Source organism: Haliotis cracherodii, unplaced genomic scaffold (genome assembly GCF_022045235.1).
Source record: "Haliotis cracherodii isolate W230 unplaced genomic scaffold, xgHalCrac1.p SCAF_4, whole genome shotgun sequence".
Lineage (NCBI taxonomy): Eukaryota > Metazoa > Mollusca > Gastropoda > Lepetellida > Haliotidae > Haliotis > Haliotis cracherodii.
The window spans coordinates 60,523,860-60,545,464 of NW_027266297.1; the positions used below are offsets into that span (position 1 = coordinate 60,523,860).

Below are 21,605 nucleotides of genomic sequence, written 5' to 3' on the forward strand. Positions count from 1 at the left end.
GGTTGTGTGGTTGGTATGAGTCAGGCATATGTTACATGCATTCTGTGCAATATGTGGTCAGGGAAGTTCTCAGAGGCTACCTAGAGTTCATTTTCGGGCAGACGGGAAGCCAAATGGTTAAAGCGTTAATCCGTTTCACCGAAGACCCTTGTTCGATTCCCAACATGGGTACAATGTATGAAGTCCTTTTCTGGTGTTCCCACTCTGATAGTTCTGGAATATTGCTAAGAGTGGCGTAAAACCTCACTCACTCACTCACTCACTCACTCTCACTCACTCACTCACTCACTCACTCACTCACTCACTCACTCACTCACTCACTCACTCACTCAAGGTATTTAAGAGACATGGAGGCCGATTAGGCCTGAGTGTTATTAGGTTGGTTGGATGTTAAACGCCGCACTCAGCAATATTCCAGCTATATGACGGCGGGCTGTAAATAATCGAGTCTGGACCAGACAATCCAGTGATTGACATCATGAACATCGATCCATGCAATTGGGATCGATGACATGTATCAACCAAGTCAGCGAGTGTAATTAGGACCAAAGCAGGATCAGTAAGCACTGTCCTCATCATGCGTGCCCAGCTTTTCCCATCCTGTGTATGATGATATTGTCTGACACCTCGTATGAGATATACTGATTTTATTGCACAAACTTCTGACACTGGATGAATGAAGCAAAATTAATACTGTTCATTTAATCCTTTAGCTGAGTGAATTTACTGTGAAGAGTTACGACCTCTAGACTTGACAGAAACCGATGACTGCTGGTTCAAATCAGATTCGTTATTGAGTCTAGGTTTGTCAACACCATGCCAGTGGGTTTCATCTAAGACTTGCATCATTTCAGGCCATCCTCCCATTATAGCCGTGAAATAACTGAAATCCTGTTCAAAACGTCACTCAACTAGAATCACTCTGTGATAGGATAAAAAGGATTTGTCATGTTTGTCAGGAAGTTGATGTCAGGGCACCTTGGTTGCTTGCACGCACACTACACCTAAAATATTTGTGAGACAACTTTCGATTACATATGAAGTAAATTTAGGCATAATTTGAATTCTTTTAAGTATTGCTGGAACCTATTATGATTCTGTCCTAGTTCAACCCATTTTGTTATACATCCAGTGTATGATGATATTGTCTGACACCTCGTATGAAACAGTGATTTCATTGCACAAAATTCTGACACTGGTTTAACATACTTGTGAATCTTGAGAGGGCAGCCAAGTGGAGTTTTGAAGACACTGGTTGGGTCCTCATTTGCATTTTCACACGAGATCAACACTCACGTGTAAACAGTCTCATTTATACGCCAATCTCATTAAAACCAAATCTTAGTTCTTGCTACCTCTAAACAAAGATCTGAGGACATCCTATGAGGCGTTACATCAGAACGATCTTTCATCCGACCAATCAGCGTCGCTTACCAGATCATGAAAGTGACAGTCGGAATGTGATTTCTAATAATGCAAGCTCGAAAACTTTAACACGGGGCATTCCGAACGATAGTAACAGGATTAACGACTGAATCCATACAATCTAGACCATCTTTAGCCATTCCAGCATGTTCTTTTGTTCAGGTTTCAATTTTTTAATCAAGAATTAGTCAAAATATGTTTTGTAAAGCACAAGAAAGCTGCCTTCTGATTGGCTAATGTCGACTTCTTGTCAGTCATCCTATTGGTTGGTCCACTGATTTTAATAAGATCGATTTATACGCATGATAAGGCTAAATCAGTACTGCCACAGTTCTTGTCTGCCTTCTGTACCGCCATAAGTTTAGACCAGTGTTGGTCACACCTGTTCACTTGCAAGGAAATTCTGCTGAGTATTCTAAATGTTACATGTAACTTGTATGACTATCAGCTTTCACAGAAATACGCGACTCCGCTTTGGATAGGATGTAATTATGTTTCTTTGATACACAGAACTGATTCTCGTAATTATGTCAAGTGTCTGTTTGAATCTTTCTGGCATTACTGATTATCCCTATCAACAGTTGAGTAGTATAGGATGCAATGTTTGCATTGGTCTCCAACATAATGGGATCCCCTTGGATGTGTTAGCCACAAACACCACAGGCACAAAGCTGTCTAGGGGGGTTTGGGTGCATGCCACCACACAGAATTGTTTCCAATGTAGGCCGAAAATAGTGTATTTTAAGCCATTTTAAGCTCAAATAAAGTATCTGTTTTCATGTTTAACCCGAAACAAAGCAACAATTAGTTATGAGTAAAATGAAAATGAAAATGAAAAACGCGTATGGGGACACAGGTTTCCTTTTTGGCGTCCAATATTTTTCAGTGCATGTTTTTGTATATAGGATGCTGTAAACGCAAACACTAGGGATGTAACAGTAGATGAGGATCACCTGAAAGTGGTGTAATCCAAGTATATGCTTGTTGCAGGTGGAGCCTCCTCCTCCCCTCAAGACAGACTTCACTCTGCCTGTGATGAGTATGCCTGCATTCAACTTCAAGCCTACACCGGGCATGTCGAAGAAAGGGAAGACAGTGTCCCTACCTAGCGAGGACAAGGCTGCCAGCCTTAAGTTCACATTCTCAACCCCGATACAGAAGAGTGGGCCTTCCGCAGTGACGAGTTCTGAAAGGGCAGAGGTAGGGTCTCCACAGCTTGTGGAGGGTGTTTGTTGTAAAAACATGATTGATGATTGGATCATTTGCTTTGTTTGAATGTTTAAGTTCAGTAAAACTAGATCATGTGTAACAAATACAAACACAAGTACTTATTTCAGCACTTTCTTCTTTTTTTATAAGACAAGGGGAACACTCTTTCTCATTTTTTTTATAGTCTGGGATAAGGTTTATGTTTGTTGGTATGTCAGCACTATACCCGTGATTGTGGGTTTCACCAAAGTGGTAAACTCCTGAGGCCTGCATCTCTTTGGCTTTCCTCCCACAATAGAACCGCCTAGTGGTCTAGTGGTAGAGCATCCGCCCAGAGAGCGGAAGGTCCAGGGTTCGATCCCTGGCCGCGTCGTACCTTAAGACGTTAAAAGATGGTACTTGTTGTTACCCTGTCTGGTGCTCGGCATTAAGGGGCTAAAACAAGGACTGGTCAGCTCGGAGTCAGTATACTGTGTCTGAGTGAGGTATTCATGTTAAACTGCGGCATGGTATCTCAGTGTGCTCGCACTATAAATCGGCATCAATCCGGACCAGTACAAGCAGCCACACACACGTGCATGCACGTTGCTAAACAAGTGCGCTAATCTTGGACGCGACGTTAAACCCAATTTCACCTCACCTCACCACCTCCCACAATAAAGTGGTTCCCTGGGATATAACTGGAACACTGTTCAAAGCGGCATTAAACCAAACTCACTCACTCACTCACCAGTAGGTCATGGGCTAGCAGACTATAGTGAATTTTGAAGGTTGCTCTTTGGAAATTTGGTGCAGAATAGCTTCATTTATTTCACTCCTTATAAGGCCTAAGTGTTTTGATATGTAGAGGCAAGTTAACTTTGCAGGAATGAATGCTTTAATTAATAATAATTTTTGTTATCAATATATCCATTAAAGGCTGTCTTTTCTGTTTGTATGTAAAGAATCTATATGATGTTGCAAGGCTGTTAGACTTGTGAGATATGATCATGTGTTTTTGAATAATGTTACCACCAACTCCTTGTCCTTGTTTCACAGGGCTTCACCTTCAGTTCCCCCCTCAAGGTCACTGACAAAGAGTCCTTGCCTAAGTCATCTACATTCACAGCCATTGGTGATAGTCAACCAGCTTTCAAACCATTACTGAATTCCTCGGTTACTGCACCTGTCTGCAAGCTGGGAAATGGAGGTAAGATCAGGAACTCGGGCATGTTATCCAACAGGAATATTGAAACTTCCCTCACACATTACAGTGGGTGATTGTTTGTTTGTTTGTTTGTTTGTTTGTTTGTTTGTTTTACACCGCACTCAGCAGGATTCAAGGTACATGACGCCAATCTGTTAATAATCGAGTCTGGATCAGACAATCCAGTGTTTGGTATCATGAGCATCAACCAAGTCAGCGAGCCAGACCAATTGTAACCTGGTTTGACACAGGTTTTACAGTGTGTGAAGGCTATGCTAGGAGTCTTTGCTATTATGCTGCTGCAAGGGTCTTATGTGTGTCATAGACAATCATTCATAGACAAAAGTCCTGAGATACTGTGACAATGCTTTGATGGGATCATATCACAGTGATCACTAGGATGTCCTTGTAACCTGACTTGAGTGATGCTCATGCTATCTTCCACTAGTGTGGCTGCCCTAGACTCAACTATTCACAGGCCTCCATGAAATAACTGAACCTTGCTGACTGCAGCACAAAACAGCACTACTCTTTCTAGGGTTTTAGTTCGGATCATTTTCTGGACTCATCGTTATGAAACCTGTCCAGATGTTTTTTATATTTGGTTATGATGTTATTCCAGTGCATGATGATACTCTCTGACACCTCATATGAGAGGAATGATTTCACTGCAAATGCACAATCTGATGCTGGAATCACTGTAGCTAGCCAGATGTATATACTACTTAACATTTGCTAAGGTCCACCAGACCTGTGAAAATCTGGGGTAGAATAGGTCTTCAGCAACCCATTCTTGCCGTAAAAGGCCATTATGCTTGTCGTAAGAGGCGACAAAACGGGATCGGGTGGTAAGGCTCGCTGACTTGGTTGATGCATGCCATCGTATCCCAATTATCAATTATATCAATCATTAGAGTGTCTAGAGTGCCTGGTCCACACTTGATTATTTACAGACCTTGGTCATATAGCTGGAACCTTGCTGAGTGCGGCGTTAAACAACAAAACAAAACAAACATTTTCTGGACTGATCCTTAACAAACCTGTCTCTCAGATGATTTTTAAATTTGCTCATGATGTTTGTGATATCTAAGATCCCTGCATGTGCATGTCCAGTACATGATGATTCTCTCTGACACCTCAGGGGCAGTCGGGTAGCCTAGTGGTTAAAGCGTTCGCTTGTCACGCCAAAGACCCAGGTTTGATTCTCGACATGGGTACAATGTATGAAGCCCCTTTCTGGTGTCCCCCGCCGTGATATTGCTGGAATATTGCTAAAAGCGGCGTAAAACCATACTTATTCACTTACTCACTCTGACACTTTATATTGAGAGGAATGATTTCACTGCAAATGCACGATCTAATGCTGGAATTACTAGCTAGTCAGATGTATATACTACTCAACATTTGCTAAGGACCACACCTTTAAAGATGACTATTTGGGTTTTAGCAAATGTTCAGTATGCATGTGTGTTGTACATGTACTATATGCAAGTCAATATTGCAGGTATTGGGATGAACATGAAGACAGCCATGAGCAGTGGACAGGCTTTTAAGCCTGCTGCAGGTCTGAAGAAGGGGAGTGTGATGGACGTGTTGGGCGGAGGTGCCTTCAAGCCCTCCAGTGACCTGAAACAAGGGAGTGTGATGGATGTTCTGGGGAAAGATAGTACCAAGTCTGCTGGAGAAGGAAGCCAGTTGAAGTCTGGCAGTGTTATGGACATTCTGGGGAAAACTTCCAATGATACAAGTTCACCGTCAGGGTTTAAGCCTGCATTGAACCTGAAGCAAGGGAGTGTCATGGACATCCTAGGCAAGAGTAAGTTGTTATGACATTTGAAAACCACCAGCTTGAGTTGTGGCCCTTTGGTGCGTTTTTTTTGTATGTTTTCTTTTGCTGAAAAGATGTTAGGGTTCATTTCAAGAGCGTAACTTAAAACTGTTCCATATGTCTTAGAGTAACCTTGTATACACATTAGGAAGATGCTGTATTGGCGCCTCTGATATTCCAGAATTTAAAAATGATAATTATCTTTTGCTTTTCCAAGGCAACAAGTTCAAATTAGGATCTGGGGTTATTTAATGGCAGCAAACCATTCCTCTTTTCCATGAAGGTTCACAAATGTATTAGGCAGGGTTTTACACAACACAAAAATGTACGTCCAGTATGCACAAATTTAAAGAATGGACGCAGAAAAAAAATATACTGCATCTCAATGGACGTAGAAAAGAAATATACTGCATCTCAATGGAAGTACAATAATATTCATTTTACCTACAGCGCAGCAAGAGCAGCTATGGGTGTCCATTGTTTCACCCATCTATCATGTCCAAATGATCATTGATTCATTTCAGGCTCTGTAGTAATTATCTAAACATCAGTACACTACACCATTTCATTATTTCATAGGTGTCTATGTTATAATCGGCGTCTGTCTTATATAATAGGGGGCATGGGTGGTTCAGTCGTCTAAGGCGCCACGATTCACTGTGCAGAATTGCGTCCCTTGGGCACGCAAGAAACCTATGATTGTGAGTTCGAATCCCGGTTCGCCCATCATGTTTATAGATTTGTCAGCACCATACCCGTGCTCGTGGGTTTCATCGAAAGTGGTAAACGTCTAAGACCTGCATCACTTCGGGCTTTCCTCCCACATTAAGCTGACACGCCGTGATATAACTGGAATACTGTTAAAAGCAGCGTCAAACCCACCTCACTCACACTCTTATATAATAGGCTGAGTGCATTCAGGATGTGTCCCAGCTGGTCCCCCACAGTATCAGTGGCATCACAACCATGGCTTCTTTGTTGCAGAGGGAGGTGAGACTCCGCCTTCAAGTAGTCCTATGACCAAGTTCTGTAAAAAGCCAGGGGAATGGGATTGCGACACCTGTCTTGTACAGAATAAACCTGAGGCAACTAAATGTGTTGCCTGTGGGACGTCTAAGCCAGGGTCGGGTCCGAAACCCCCTCCTCCGTCAGGTAGGAACGTCGGGTTGCATCTGTGGAGGGCCTCTGCCCTGATGCGCATTTAGTTATGGTTAACGTATCATGGTTATTATCCCCCGCCCAACAAAGTTGGCTGGGGATATAGAAACGGGCTCCATCCGTCCGTCACGTTTCGTTTCTGGAGCATAACTCGGAAACCGATCAATATTTTTTTATGAAACTTTGCAGGTCTGTCAAGTACATGCTGAAGTTGTGCCTTTTGCTACATAGAAATTTTAGAAATTTTAATTTTTTACGTTTCCATGGCAACAAGATGGACTTCGGTTCCAAACTCTTCTTTTTTTTACAATTTCCATGACAAGTTCCACCTCGGTTAAAAAGGGTTAGGGTTTGTTTAGATTTAATTATGTCATAAATTCTGCAACAGGGGCGGGGGATATAGCCACGTTAGTGGCAAACTCTTGTTATTACTTTAGCTGATAAGCAGCATAAGACACTAACAGTTTTAGTCCTTTAGTCCTTATTATGATAGCAATAAGCAAAACCCTTTAAAAGGGCCAATTTCTACTAGTGCTTATGATACCTTAACTATTGGGCACGAAGGACTTTAGGACTACTTCCTAATGCAGATCAGATGTATCAAATGTAACAAAATGGCATTTTGTATTCTGATGTGTCAAACTCGTTCTTTTTTCCAAATAAAGTATTTCTGTCTATTTCGGGAAAAGTCCATCCTGCCGACACAATTTGTAGAACAAATAAATTGTTTTGTGACCTCATTGGCTATTCAGATATCAAATAAGATCCAAATGCAGAAGTTGTCATTCTTTGTCAATGTCCGAAGGCTCATATCCTTGTAGCAGAACTAATACAATGTCCACATGCATGACGTTATCTCAGCTGTTTCTGCTAAAGGGACTGGATCTCTGAGTTCCGGTCAGCCAAGTCTGGCCTCCATGTTCAAGTCGTCCGCAGGAAGTTGGGACTGTGACACGTGCATGATTCAGAACAAGCCAGAAGACACCAAATGTGTGGCCTGTAAAACTCCCAAACCTGGAGCCAAGGCATCAGGTAATTCCTTATTAAACCGAGTCTATTTAATGTAATATTACTTGCCATTGGATCTAGCTGTTGTTGGTAGCTCCCTGTCAGAACCCATTCAAGACAGCTGTTCAGCCTTGCTTGACCAATTGTAATAATGTTTACAATAATTCCGCGAAATCGTATGCGCAGTGATCAGTAGATCGCACAACTCACCGTTATTAACAGCAACCGCAGTCAGATTACTGGTATTGACGCCTTGAAACGATCTTTAGTTGCAAGAGAATGGATACACATTTCAGAAATGCCGTACCACAACTCGCTAAAAGTCATATTTGAGCCAGTTTGACTATTAAATGTCAAAATCGTACCATATGTCAAAAAATATCCTGCATACAATCTGTACCAAAGTGCTATGCTTAGGGTTCTTATAATTTTAAGTAAATATGGTGGAAGCTTCAACTTAAATAACATGATATTGGAATATAGTATTCCTGATAAAATAATAATTTTAGATACAATTTCTTCCCTGCAACCCTGCAACAAAATTCTTTGAAGATGTATCATTAGGTACGTTTTACTGAATCAATGGTAGATACGGAAGAAACGTGTGCACAGCTGATTGCTATTTCCGGCTTAGTTTACGAGAAAATACACACAGTAATCTTAATCTCTGTATATAAAACAATGCCTTTGAGAGCAGAAAACACTTAAATGGAAAATCATCATGTCTAGTGATGTTTTATATCAAATTTCATACTTTTATTGACCAAGTTTGTTATACCTGTTTATTCACCTGAATTCGCTGAAGGGATACAATGTGTTTGTAATTTTTGAAAGTGCAAATTTATACTCGATAAAACTTTTTTTACACTTTGAATCATAAATAACTCCTATTCTAGTCTTTTTTTAAACTTTTGAAATGTGCAAAGTAGATCGTGTTAGGTAGGCAGAGCATGTATACTGTTTTGTTGGTCATCTACCACCTTCGACTCGACCTCCGTTAAACCGCTGATCATCTATAACGCTCATCAATTATTTGGACCCCGAAGGTCGCGTTGTAGCGAGGGATCACTGTAGCTAGATTTTAGTCATCGATTTCCACTAGCCTCTGATTTACAGACTGGAGGCTGTGTCTATTCCTGTAGTGTCTGCTTTGCTACATAACTTTGAATGAAAAATTTGTTATGAATTTATGGTGTTCAAGTCACTTTAGATTGTAAAATCCTGTGGCCCTGCAAAAGCAAATCTTTTTTATTTATTTTTATTTATTTATTTTTGTATTTATTTTATTTTATTTTATTTTATTTATTTATTTTATTTATTTATTTTATTATTATTATTATTATTGTTTGTTTGTTTGTTTATTATTATTATTATTATTATTATTATTATTATTATTATTTTAAATTTTTAAATTTTTTGGACAAGAAGTTTTGCCCAAAGGGGGATATTTTGTTGAAGGTTGTTGGCTCAATGTGAGTTTCGACAACTTGAGGATACCACCTTTGATGTCTTACCTTTTTAACTGACATTTTCTGGATTGTGTCTTTAAAACATCTTTCTCTACACATCTCTGTGTTAACTGTCAGTGCAATTTTCTTCAAAAATAGGCACTGGATCTCTGAGTTCCGGTCAGCCAAGTCTGTCCTCCATGTTCAAGTCGTCCGCAGGAAGTTGGGACTGTGACACGTGCATGATTCAGAACAAATCAGAAGACACCAAGTGTGTGGCCTGTAAAACTGCCAAACCTGGAGCCAAGACATCAGGTAATGCGCCTATTGAAATAAGTTCAGTCTGTGAACTTCTGTAGCCCCAAACTAGTCTTCTCAATGTTCAGGAGCATTAGTAAACTGAGCTGCAGTTTGACATTGATGATGATGATGATGATGATGATGATGATGATGGAAAATGTGTCAGCATTGGCACTTTGTTATGTAAGTTTTGATAGCATGAAAAGTGATGCATCTGACATTCGTCAATACAGTTACTGTGATGCTGTCTTTATTAAAATAAACATAATATTTAATATTCTTTTAAAAATAATTTGCCGGTTACTGAAACAATGAAAATAAAAAATAAAAAGGTACATAGATATTCAGAAATCTTACTTTATTGCAGAAAATCGCTACAATTTTCACTTCCTTAGTGATCAATCCAGATATAATGAATGCTTACATTTTTTGTTATAAACAAACTTAAGTTGTAAATGCATTATTTTAATAATTTGACAAACGTAACTATCATATTTAGAAACAGTAGGATTTGACCTTTCAAATGGTGTATAACATGTTGCAACAAAGATGTTTGCACAAGTTGATAATTTCCTTGATGAATGTAGGCTTCATCGATCACACCAGAGTCTCTTGGAACTTTGTGTCATAGCAGTAAAACCTTAGTTGACTGCTGTTGAAAGTGTTAACTTCGTACTGGTAGGAGTAGTTGTCTTAACTTTTTAAAACCTAAAATATCCATAATTCTAGTTCAGGGAGTTAATAATGACTGTAAACTATGACTTGTCCACAGGGTGGGTAATTTTGTTGTTTTTCCCGTCCCTCGTGGAATTAACTGGTCTTGGGCGTGTGTTTGTTTGCAAATGTTTTTTCCCGGGAAATGAATTTTATACAAATTTAAAGAAACCGTTGTAACATTTCTGCTAAAGGGACTGGATCTCTGAGTTCCGGACAACCAAGTCTGTCCTCCATGTTCAAGTCGTCTGCAGGAAGTTGGGACTGTGACACGTGCATGATTCAGAACAAGCCAGAAGACACCAAATGTGTGGCCTGTAAAACGCCCAAACCTGGAGCCAAGACATCAGGTAAAATGAGATTTATGAATTATTGAATTTAGTTGAGACATTGTATTGGAAGACTATTAATGCTTGAGTACCTAAAACATACAACCATCAAAGTGAAATATAAATGTCATATTGTTCTCATGTTAATTCCCATCCCTGTTGTGGAGAGGCTTATCAGGTGTAGTACCTCTTTGCCTTGTGTTTTTGTTTGTTTTGATAGTTTGTTGTTTTACGCCGCACTCAGCAATATTCCAGCTATTTGACGGCGGTCCATAGATATCTAGTCTGGATCAAACAATCCAGTGACTGATATCATGAGCATCGATCTACACAATTAAGATACCATGACATGCATCAAACCAAGTCTGTGAGCCTGACCACCGATCCCGTTAACCGCCTCTTACGACAAGCATAGTGGCCTTTTACGGCAAGCTTGGGTTATTGAAGGCCTATTTCAGCACGGGTCTTCAAGGGTTCTTTGCCTTGTGACTGGATGACCTGTATAGCCATGTAAGGCTGTGCATAGATATAGATATCGGTGCTTGTTGAAAGAGCAGCTGAACACTGGTGGGGGATCTTTTACTTATGCTTTTGGCCACTGTGTTATTTGTTGGCCCAGGCTATATTATTCACAAGCTATCTTAATACAGCGTCAGGCCTTCGGACCATCCTTGTGGTCTAGTGGTAGAGCATCGGCCTGGAGACCGTTATGTCCGGGGTTTGTTCCCCGTCTGCGTCAAAAGACGTTAAGAGATGCTACTTCTTGTTACCCTATCTGTTTCTTGGCATTAAGGGGCCAATAAGGACTGGTCGGCTCGGAGTCAGTGTACGGTGTCGGAGTGGGGTATTCATGTTAAACTGCGGCATGGTATCTCAGTGGGCTAGCACTATAAGATCCGGACAAGTACAAGCAGACATACACACGCACACATACACATACACATACACATCACTAAATGAGTGCAACAATATTGAATCAACCAATGTCTAAAGTTGTGGTTAGCTAATGAAATGAGACTGTATTTCTCTGTTCATGAACCAAGGTGTTTGTGTGAAGATGTAAACCGAGTCATCACTGGTGTCCCTGCTACTGGAGCGATTCCGTCTCCTGATTTGTTGGTTGTAGATACACCGTAGTGCATACACATGTAATATGGGGATGATCGGGGGGACGGAGTGTATATACCCACAAGTATTGATGATGCCAATTTATGGCTATCAGGTATAATTCGAGGGTGAGGCCTTGTGCTTTTGGCCCCTAAATTTGAAAAAAGGCACACATTCTAAAAGAAATGGGGCATTTTTACATTGTGCTGTACGGGCGTACCCCTGGAATATTTGAAATTTTCACATAACGGGACCATGTCAGAAAATTCCTAGATTGAGCCCTGGACTAGGATATTACTCGCACACACGCTACAGTTCTACTGTATGAATACCTTGATGCTGTGTTACAAGTGTTACAGTCTGTGTCAAGTCCAACTCATTGAGTCTAAACTACCGAGAACGAACACTTCTCAATAATTGCTATTTTACCATCTTGCTGTAGGGACACCCGAGACGAAGACAAACAGTACAATCGGTGCATCTGGATTCCAAATCAGTGGATCTATGTTCGGCAGTGGAACAGCTTCTAGTGGAGGAGGGTTTGGTGGTTTTGGAAAGTCAGGGTTATCCACTGGAGGCTTCAGCATGGGATCTACAGATTCAAAGAATGCTGGCTTGGAAGGTGGATTTAAGATTGGCTCTGGTTTTAGTTTTGGACAACCTTCCACTAAGGGGAGTGACTCAAAATCTGCATCTAGTGACAATGAAGCAAAAGATGGAAGTTCTAGTAAAGGTGATTCTAATAGTGTATCAAATGTTCTTAGCTCTCAAAAGACTTCTAGTATATCTGGTGGCTTTCAATTTGGAACTCTCGATAAGAAGCCAGTTCAAGAATCGGAAGGCATTGTGAACAGTTTCAAAGCCAGCACACAGACCCAAGTGTCGGAATCTAAATCGTCTGGGTTTGGATTTGGTGGGTCTGCTTCTGAGGCCAGTAAAACAAGTACTACTAGTGAACCTAGTGGAACGGACTCGTCCAATGGGAAATTAGCCTTTGGACAAAAAACAGACTCTACCGCAGAGAAAAAGAGTGACAATATATTTGGTTCTGGGAATTCTCTGAGCAGTGCTACAGGTTTTAGTTTTGGTCAGAGTGGTGCCACATCAATTGCTTCACCTGGAGGATTCTCATTTGGAGCAACGGCAGCCACGACAACTGCTACAGCTAACACAACATCTACAGGTGAGTAAAATGTAGTGTTATAAGCAGATAAGCTTAAGAAAATGAAACTCATGTTTAGCTTTAAATATGTTGGAGACATTACAAGTACTGTATATACCCTGATGCTTAGTTTTAGAGGCATGGCAAGTAAATACATGATATTCTCTGATGCTTAGTTTTGGAAGCATGACAAGTCAGTATTTATGTACCCTGACATTTTCAAGCCATTTACAATTGGATAGCAGTGTTCAGAATTCAGTATAAAAATCTTGGGTCCTGACCTTGTCGTAACCTGATTGTAAAAAGAACATTTAGAGTGTCCTGAGACAAAAGTACCGTACACGCATCCCGGGACCCCCCTTCATGTCAAACACTGGACAAGTAACCACAGACAAGACTTTCACTCTCAGCTTAGGGCTGGCTAAATTGGTGTCCGTTCAAACCCCAAGGCAGGTGCTAGTTGTTCAAATATCAACCACTGGTAAATAGGACTTGATTTAGCCATATAAAAAAAATGCAACCTATTATTTATGTTATTTATGTAAAACCAATTTTGTGTCCAACTTACCTAACAGTCTTTGAACACACTCCATACGTCACGTCTAAGCTTCATTTACCATAATACATCACTAATCGCTGTATTGTATGTAATTCATGACACATGACATAGTCCTCAGAGATCTGAGATTGTGCTTACTTAGACTTGCTTATGCATCTGATTCAACTTCGATAAATTTATGGGTCCAGGGTGCAACCTGGTTTCGTCTGGTGTGACCAACTTTTCATTTTCACGTCAACATGCACCTGGTACAACTTAAAACAAGTTCGTCCTGTGAAGATCCGGGTAGAGAATAGGCCTTTGGCAACCCATGCTTGCCGTAAGAGGCAACTCACAGGATCGGGTGGTCAGGCTCGCTGACTTGGTTGATGCACGTCATCGTATCCCAATTGTGTAGATCGATGCTCATGATGTCAATCACTGGATTGTCTGGTCCAGACTGGATTATTTACAGACCGTCGTCATTCAGCTGGAATATTGCTGAGTGAGGACTAAACAGTTCCATAAGTTTTAAGAATAATTGAGTATTGGGGATGATCTGAATAAGTAGACTAGAGCCAGGAATACATTCCATCAACAAAAACATCAATTGGGATGTTAAATAAAATACAGCTAAAAATAGGAAGTTTTGAAAGATGTCTTGAGATATACTTTGACCAAAATTTACAGTTTAAAGTGTTTGTATATAAAAAATTACGCATATTAGTTTATTCTTGCTGTAATCAGCTCTTTTGAATTTTGTCCAGTAGATGATGATATTGTCTGACACCTCGTATGAGATAAAGTGATTTCATTGCACAAAAATCTGATACTGGATTAATAAATCATATTAATTTGGAGAATTTGGTTATGTGAGGACACATGTGGATTGTGTGGTTGGTATGAGTCAGGCATATGTTACATGCATTCTGCGCAATATTTGGTCAGGGAAGTTCTCAGAGGCAACCTAGAGTTCCTTTTCGGGCAGGCAGGTGACTCACAGGAGCGGGTGGTCAGGCTCGCTGACTTGGTTGATGCACGTCATCGTAGCCAAATTGCGTAGATCGATGCTCATGATGTCGATCACTGGATTATCTGGTCCAGACTGGATTACTTACAGACCTCCGTCATTCAGCTGGAATATTGCTGAGTGCAGACAAAACAGTTCCATAAGTTTTAAGAATAATAGAGTATTGGGAACAATCTGAATAAGTAGACTGGAGCCTGGAATACATTTCCATCAACAAAAACATCAATTGGAATTATAAATAAAGCCAAATACAGCTAAAAATAGGGAGTTTTGAAAGATGTCTTGAGATATACTTTGACCAAAACTGACAGTTTAAAGTGTTTGTTTATAAAAAGTTAGACATATTAATTTATTCTTTGTCCAGTAGATGATGATACTGTCTGACACCTCGTATGAGATAAAGTGATTTCATTGCACAAAATTCTGATACTGGATTAATGAATCATTAATTTGGGAATTTGGTTATGTGAGGTCACATGTGGGTTGTGTTTTGGGTATGAGTCAGGCATATGTTACATGCATTCTAATGCAATATTTGGTCAAGAAAGTTCTCAGAGGCAACCTAGAGTTCGTTTTCGGGCAGGCAGGCGGGAAGCCTAGTGGCGACTCACAGGATCGAGTGGTCAGGCTCGCTGACTTGGTTGATGCACGTCATCGTATCCCAATTGTGTAGATCGATGTTCATGATGTCAATCACTGGATTGTCTGGTCCAGACTCTATTAATTACAGACTGGACCGCCTCCGTGGTCAAGTCGTAGAGCGTCCGCCCGGAGAGCGGAAGGTCCGGGGTTCGATCCCCAGCCGCGTCAATCCAAAAGACGTTAAAAGATGGTACTTGTTGTTGCCCTGTCTGGTGCTCGGCATTACGGGGCTAAAACAAGGACTGGTCGGCTCGGAGTCAGTATACTGTGACTGAGTGGGGTATTCATGTTATACTGCGGCATGGTATCTCAGTGTGCTAGCACTATAAATCGGCATCAGTCCGGACTAGTACAAGCAGCCACACAAACACACACACGTGCATGCACGTCGTTATATAAGTGCAATAATCTTGGACGCGACGTTAAACCCCATTTCACCTCACCTCACCTAATTACAGACTGCCGTCAAATGGCTGGAATCTTGCTGAGTGAGGCTTTAAACAACAAACATAAGACAATTTTCTGAAGTCGAGCCCTGGGTAATTGTGATTAAATTATTTTGACTCATGTCTTATAATGATAAGAGTTGAGGGTATGAAATTCTAATTTGATTAAACATGTTAAATGAATGTTTGGGGAGTCCCTAAATTATTATACAAGAAAAAGACGGGTAGGACCCAAGCCTTCCCTTCTTACACTGCATAACAGGTGTTAAGAGTTGTTGATACTCTCTTTGAGAATGTGTATACACTGACAGTTCAGTTGATGATTGCTTACTTTGAGGGATAGGCTTCTGCTAAACGCTATTATTTTGTCTTCTGACTGAAGGTAATGGAAACTCCCTGTGCTGTGTACCCGAAGAACAGAAAACATCTCAGCCAAACGCACCCCTCCCACATGCAGGCACATCGGAACCACATGACCAAATCCAAACCCATCTGACTCGCAGAGCTACAGATAAGCAGCATATTTGCGTAAAATACACCCACCCACCCCCCACCCAGCCCAAATATTCAAAACCCAATTACTTTCAATAAACTTAATCACGCATACTCAAATGTACAAAAACAGCTCGCGTAAATACCAAATAGAGGCTTTTTCAGCATGCGTACAAAGGAGCTAATTTCCGAAACAATTACGAGCTAATTTACTTACCGAGTCAAGCCTATTTATTTAGAACATTATTTCATTTTTATTTTTGATCTTAAAATGTTAACTGATTTTTGGAAAAACCTAATAGATGAAGAGATGAGTGAAAAAATATTGGTTACCAAATGAAAAATGTAATAACCCAATTAAAATAGGAACCCTAGATTAAAAACTCAATTGCTCAAAAAGTTATCTGGAGCTCTGGACTCATCACTCTTATTTTTGCCCTAACAAGAGTTGGTCGTGTGGTTTCCAGTGCATCTACAAGTTGGAGGGGTGTGTTTGGGTGAGATGTTTCCGTCTCTGGGAACACAGCACAGGAAGTTTCCACTACCTTTTGGGAATAAGAAAGATAACCAATTAGTATTAGTCAGGATAAGCATAAATGATGTTTTTAACCTAAAAATAAATTCATTTCTATGCAGGCATTATGTCCAGTGGGTTTTCCTTCGGACAAGACAAGACCGACAGTAAGGCTGTGTTTGGCACCATGCCAGCTGCCACTACGGAAGCCAGCAAGCCTGTTGCTGCAACCAACAACTCCCTGTTTGCATTCGGTCAACCAGTCGCCGGCGGCAACACAGACAACAACAAACCTCTGGGAGTGGGTGGGGGATTCCCCTTCACTGCCAACACAGACACATCAACAGCAGCAGCTGCCCCGAAGCGAGGACGGGATGAGGGTGAGGAGGACCTTCATGGAAGGGAAAGGATAGAAAATGACAAGTTATTAGAATAAATACTCCGATTTCATGAGCATTTTGGACCCGTGAAGATCCGGGTAGAATAGGTCTTCAGCAACCCATGCTTGCCATAAAAAGCGACTATGCTTGTCGTAAGAGGCGACTAACGGGATCGGGTAGTCAGACTCGCTGACTTGGTTGATGCATGTCATCGATCCCAATTGCGTGGATTGATGCTCATGATGTCATTCACTGGATTGTCTGATCCAGACTCGATTATTTACAGACCTTGGTCATATAGCTGGAATATTGCTGAGTGCGTCGTTAAACAACAAACAGTAACAACATGGGCATTTTGTTAGTTTTCCCCAACTATACAGATATGTTTGGTTGTCTTCAGTCTTTATATCTGCCTGTAATACTCATATTTTTTAACTTCTCCTGCATGAGAAAAGTGCTGCTGATCTGTGACACCACCCTTTCCATGGTCACAATGGAGCTGTGTGATAGGGTTAGCCACTCTTCTAGTTGAAACAACTTCTTCAGCAAGACCTCAAACAGTTCTTTCTCACTGTCAAGAACAAGCAGTAAATGCTAGTGGTGGGACGATACACTGATGCATCGGTGGATCGCTATTTTTTACTTCTTGATACAAGTATCAATCACAGTCGCACACTAAGGAAATAATATCGATTCTGACCTTAAATGTTTGCTTTATAACTGTTCCACTAAACACTGATCAGTAGTGCAAGTTAATGGTGAAAACATACATATCTTCATTTGTTGTGCCATACTTCACACTGCCAACTGTAAATCATCAGTGGGCCAGGTATTTGGCCATCCTCTATGAAAAAGATGGCTTACGTGCCAGTTTTATTATCTCCCCTTGCTGTCTTGAACTTGACCCCCTGGCTTGTTTCAGGACCTTGGGATCAGAAAAACCACATGCTTTAGCTCTTGATCTGCACAGAACTGTTAGCTTCTTCTGTCCGATAAAGGGGTGGTCGGGTAGCCTAGTGGTTAAAGCATGCGCTTGTCACGCCAAAGACCTTGGTTCGATTCCCGACATGGGTACAATGTGTGAAGGCCATTTCTGGTGTACCCCGCCGTTATATTGCTGGAATATTGCTAAAAGTGGTGTAAAACCATCTTCACTGACTCTCTGATATGTCTGTTGAATGTCGATCATCACAGAATCCTTGTTGCAGAGTCAGGAGCACCTGCAGCCAAGAAGTCCTTCTCGTTCGGGCAGTCCACAAACTCTACCTCAACAGGTGGCTTCAACTTTGGTGCATCGGCATCTGTGACATCTGCCAGTGGTGTCTTCACCTTTGGTGCCAACTCCACCAGCAGCGGTGAGTGACCGGAGAACACTCTCTTTGTTGTCCTGTAGCAGTGTAGATACTTGTCATCTGTAGATTTTTCTCCCACATGAAGTTAACACGCTGTGATGTAACTATGATTCTGTGTTAATCCCTACTCATTCACTTCCAAAACTTTCATAGTTGTTCATTTTGTGTCACTGTCAGATTTGTTGACTTGGCGTTTAAGATGCAGTTAGATAATTGTCATCAGCAATGACATATTTCCCCTCCTGTATGTCTGCCTTCATTACAGCATCGACTGCGGCAGGGACGACGACTTCAACCCCATCATTCTCATTCGGAGCTGCCCAGCCAGCACCTACTGCAAGCACACCTTTCCAGTTCTCCGCTCAAACAGCATCCTCCGGAACCAACTCAGTATTCCAGTTCGGGAACAGCTCCGCTGGATCACAGACAGGGTTTGCATTCGGTTCCTCCGCCCCAGCAACAACTACGGCACCGTTTGGCACCACCAACACCCTTCCTCAGCCAGCGTTCGGCAACACCGCCAACAGCACCCCTCAGACCGGAGCCCAGGGCGGGGGGATGTTCAGCAACTCCACGTCGGTGTTTGGAGCCAACAACAGTGCCACACCAGTGCCTGCGTTCGGAGCTGCAGATCAGAACGCCAACTCAGGAGGCTTCTCATTCAAGATGGCAGGCGCAAACAACCAAAGTAAGCAGTTTGCGCCAATAACAAAAACTAGCCTGAACTCCTTTTTCAGTAGGACCGCCTCCGTGGTCTAATGGTAAAGCGTCCGCCCGGAGAGCGGAAGGTCCGGGTTCGGTCCCCGACCGCGTCATACCAGAAGACGTTAAAAGATGGTACTTGTTGTTACCCTGTGTGGTGCTCGGCATTAAGGGGCCAAAATAAGGACTGGTCGGCTCAGAGTCAGTATACTGTGTCTGAGTGGAGTATTCATGTTAAACTGCGGCATGGTATCTCAGTGTGCTAGCACTATAAATCGGCATCAGTCCGGACTAGTACAAGCAGCCACACACACACATACACATGCATGCACGTTGCTATATAAGTGCAATAATCTTGGATGCGACATAAACCCCATTTCACCTCACCTCACCTTTTTCAGTAGATGAGAGAATTGCAGATAACTTTTGATTGGTGATGGTGAAGTCAAGAATTGTTTTGTTCTGAGATTTCTCAGTGGAATCAAACTAGCATTTAACTAAGACAATTTGAGTCTCCTAAAGATGTGTCTTGGAGTAGGATATATCAAGTCAGAGGATAACTTTAAAATATGTGAGGACGGAAAACGTTAATAAATTGTTTGTTTTGAAATTAATTTTTTCAATTGCTCTAAGTGTGAACTGTACATTTCCCTTTCCTCAGTTGTTGGAGAAAGTTGATTCTTTGATATTGGAATGTTTCTGTGAAGGAACTCCATGTGAAACCAGCGTTAGAAATTGGCACTAGTCCTGTAGTCCTTACCAAACTGCCCAATAGTAAAGGTATCCTAAGGACTAGTAGAAATTGGCCCATTTTAAGGGTTTTGCTATATGTTATCACTATAAGGACTAGTGGACAAAAACTGTTAGTTTCTAACCCTGGAAACATGTCGTTCAGTACCTTGTGTGTCTCTTGCAGGTACCAGCACTCTCAACTCTCAACCCAGCTTCAACTTCGGGGGAGCAGGAAGCGGAGGAGTGTTCCAGTTCACCGCTAAAGGGGTATGTACTCAGGGGAGTAGGGGGGTACATATTATACTAGGGTATGGATTGAGTGGGGGATAATAGGGTGGTCATGTAGACAGAATGGAGAGTTGCGATAGTCCTATTGGTTTGGATCAGGGAATTCTGATACTGGTGGTCCAGGGGTGGTAGGGTAGCCTAGTGGTTAAAGCGTTTGCTTGTCACACTGAAGATCCGGGTTCGACATGGGTACAATGTGTGAAGCCCATTTCTGGTGTCCCCTGCTGTGATATTGCTGGAATATTGCTTAAAGCGGCGTAAAACCATATTCACTCACTCACTCACTGGTGGTCCAAGGCAAAGCAAATAGCTGTAAAGTTATGCCCCTTTGCTGACAATATTATAGTTGTTGGTTATGATGCTGTGGTATAACAACCGCGATAATGTTCAAAGTTGTGTCAAGCGACTACACTACTGAGTTACTGTGGGGTCTGTACCTACTTTGTCACATGTAGGTCTTCATGATGTGTCACTGTTGCAGAATGAGACTTCAGCCGGTGCACCAGCCCAGGGATCCACGTCGTCAGGGTTTTCCTTCGGTAGTACCCAGCAGCCCCAGCCGGCAGCCCCTGCCCCAACCTTCAACTCCACCAACGCCATGAGCTTCACAGGCGGCAACACTCCCAGCTTCACCATCGGGTACGGATACCCCAAACAATACTCTTTTGACCCAGGTTTGAAGGAGGTCCTCACACTCCATTGCCGGTCGTAATAGGCAACTATGAATACCCCAATAAAATGTGTAGACCCAGGTTTCAGTAAGTCCTTAGCACTCCATTGCTGGTCATAATAGGCGTCTACGAATCCCCCAATACAAAACTGTAGGGAGTATGTGAGAATAAGACTGTAGCACGTCATTGACGATCATAATAGGCTTTGACGAATTACAAATGAAGAGAGCACACACATTAATTTTCTTTGTCTGTAGGTACGTGGGGGCAATAATTTGTTGTAAGGCAAGATGTATGGTAGTGGGGCGGGCATTGATTATCTTCAGATATTTGGATGTCCAAAACATTCACAAAATCAGAAAGAGGAACCAGATCATGAACAAGTGGCCATTCGACAATATTCCCAAGGCATGTTTCGTTAACTTATTATAACAGTCCAGTTTCCACCCTTGCTGAACTAGGCTGGAATTCCTTGGCTCGATCGCAATGCCACCAGTGGCTATTACAACTGATGTCCCGTCTATGTCCCTCCTATTGACCAATCAGATTCCACCTCTCATATTACTTGCATTTGCTTCAAACAAAATGGCGGTGCCCAGTCACGACGATCTGATTGATAATCAAGATCTATATTGTAATAAGACATCCGAGTGCATCAAATCACTTGAACACCTTGATTAAAAACATGAAAAGACTTGCAAAATATCTGTCTATGCCCATTTGATGGTACATATGCTTTGCAAATCCTTCGGTCAACTGATATTCTGCACGTTGAAATCAATGTTTACAACCTGATGTCTAATTCGTTTCGTGATTTTGATTGGACTGTGCATAGACTTGTTAGTCCAGCCAAAGTGTAACTCCGGAATACCAGCCAAGTTTGGCAAGGGTGGAATCTGGACCTTTCTGGAAAATTTAACGCCCTTGCCTTGGGAAGATGCCAT

The 21,605-nt window shown here is 41.7% G+C and overlaps 1 protein-coding gene across 2 annotated transcripts in view; it reads left to right on the top strand.

Annotated features, from left to right (window-relative positions):
* LOC139480582 (nuclear pore complex protein Nup153-like) overlaps positions 1 to 21,605 on the top strand; it is a 44,039-nt gene that overhangs the window by 16,734 nt on the left and 5,700 nt on the right. Inside the window, exons 12-24 of one of the 2 annotated variants that reach the window (XM_071263722.1) lie at positions 2,416 to 2,625; positions 3,673 to 3,823; positions 5,325 to 5,636; positions 6,633 to 6,800; positions 7,683 to 7,838; positions 9,422 to 9,577; positions 10,471 to 10,626; positions 12,155 to 12,895; positions 16,659 to 16,916; positions 18,125 to 18,271; positions 18,534 to 18,956; positions 19,887 to 19,969; positions 20,472 to 20,629. In XM_071263722.1, the coding sequence (XP_071119823.1) occupies positions 2,416 to 2,625; positions 3,673 to 3,823; positions 5,325 to 5,636; positions 6,633 to 6,800; positions 7,683 to 7,838; positions 9,422 to 9,577; positions 10,471 to 10,626; positions 12,155 to 12,895; positions 16,659 to 16,916; positions 18,125 to 18,271; positions 18,534 to 18,956; positions 19,887 to 19,969; positions 20,472 to 20,629 (3,119 nt within the window). The remainder of the gene's footprint in view (positions 1 to 2,415; positions 2,626 to 3,672; positions 3,824 to 5,324; positions 5,637 to 6,632; positions 6,801 to 7,682; positions 7,839 to 9,421; positions 9,578 to 10,470; positions 10,627 to 12,154; positions 12,896 to 16,658; positions 16,917 to 18,124; positions 18,272 to 18,533; positions 18,957 to 19,886; positions 19,970 to 20,471; positions 20,630 to 21,605) is intronic. The other variant, XM_071263723.1, reaches the window with a different exon arrangement.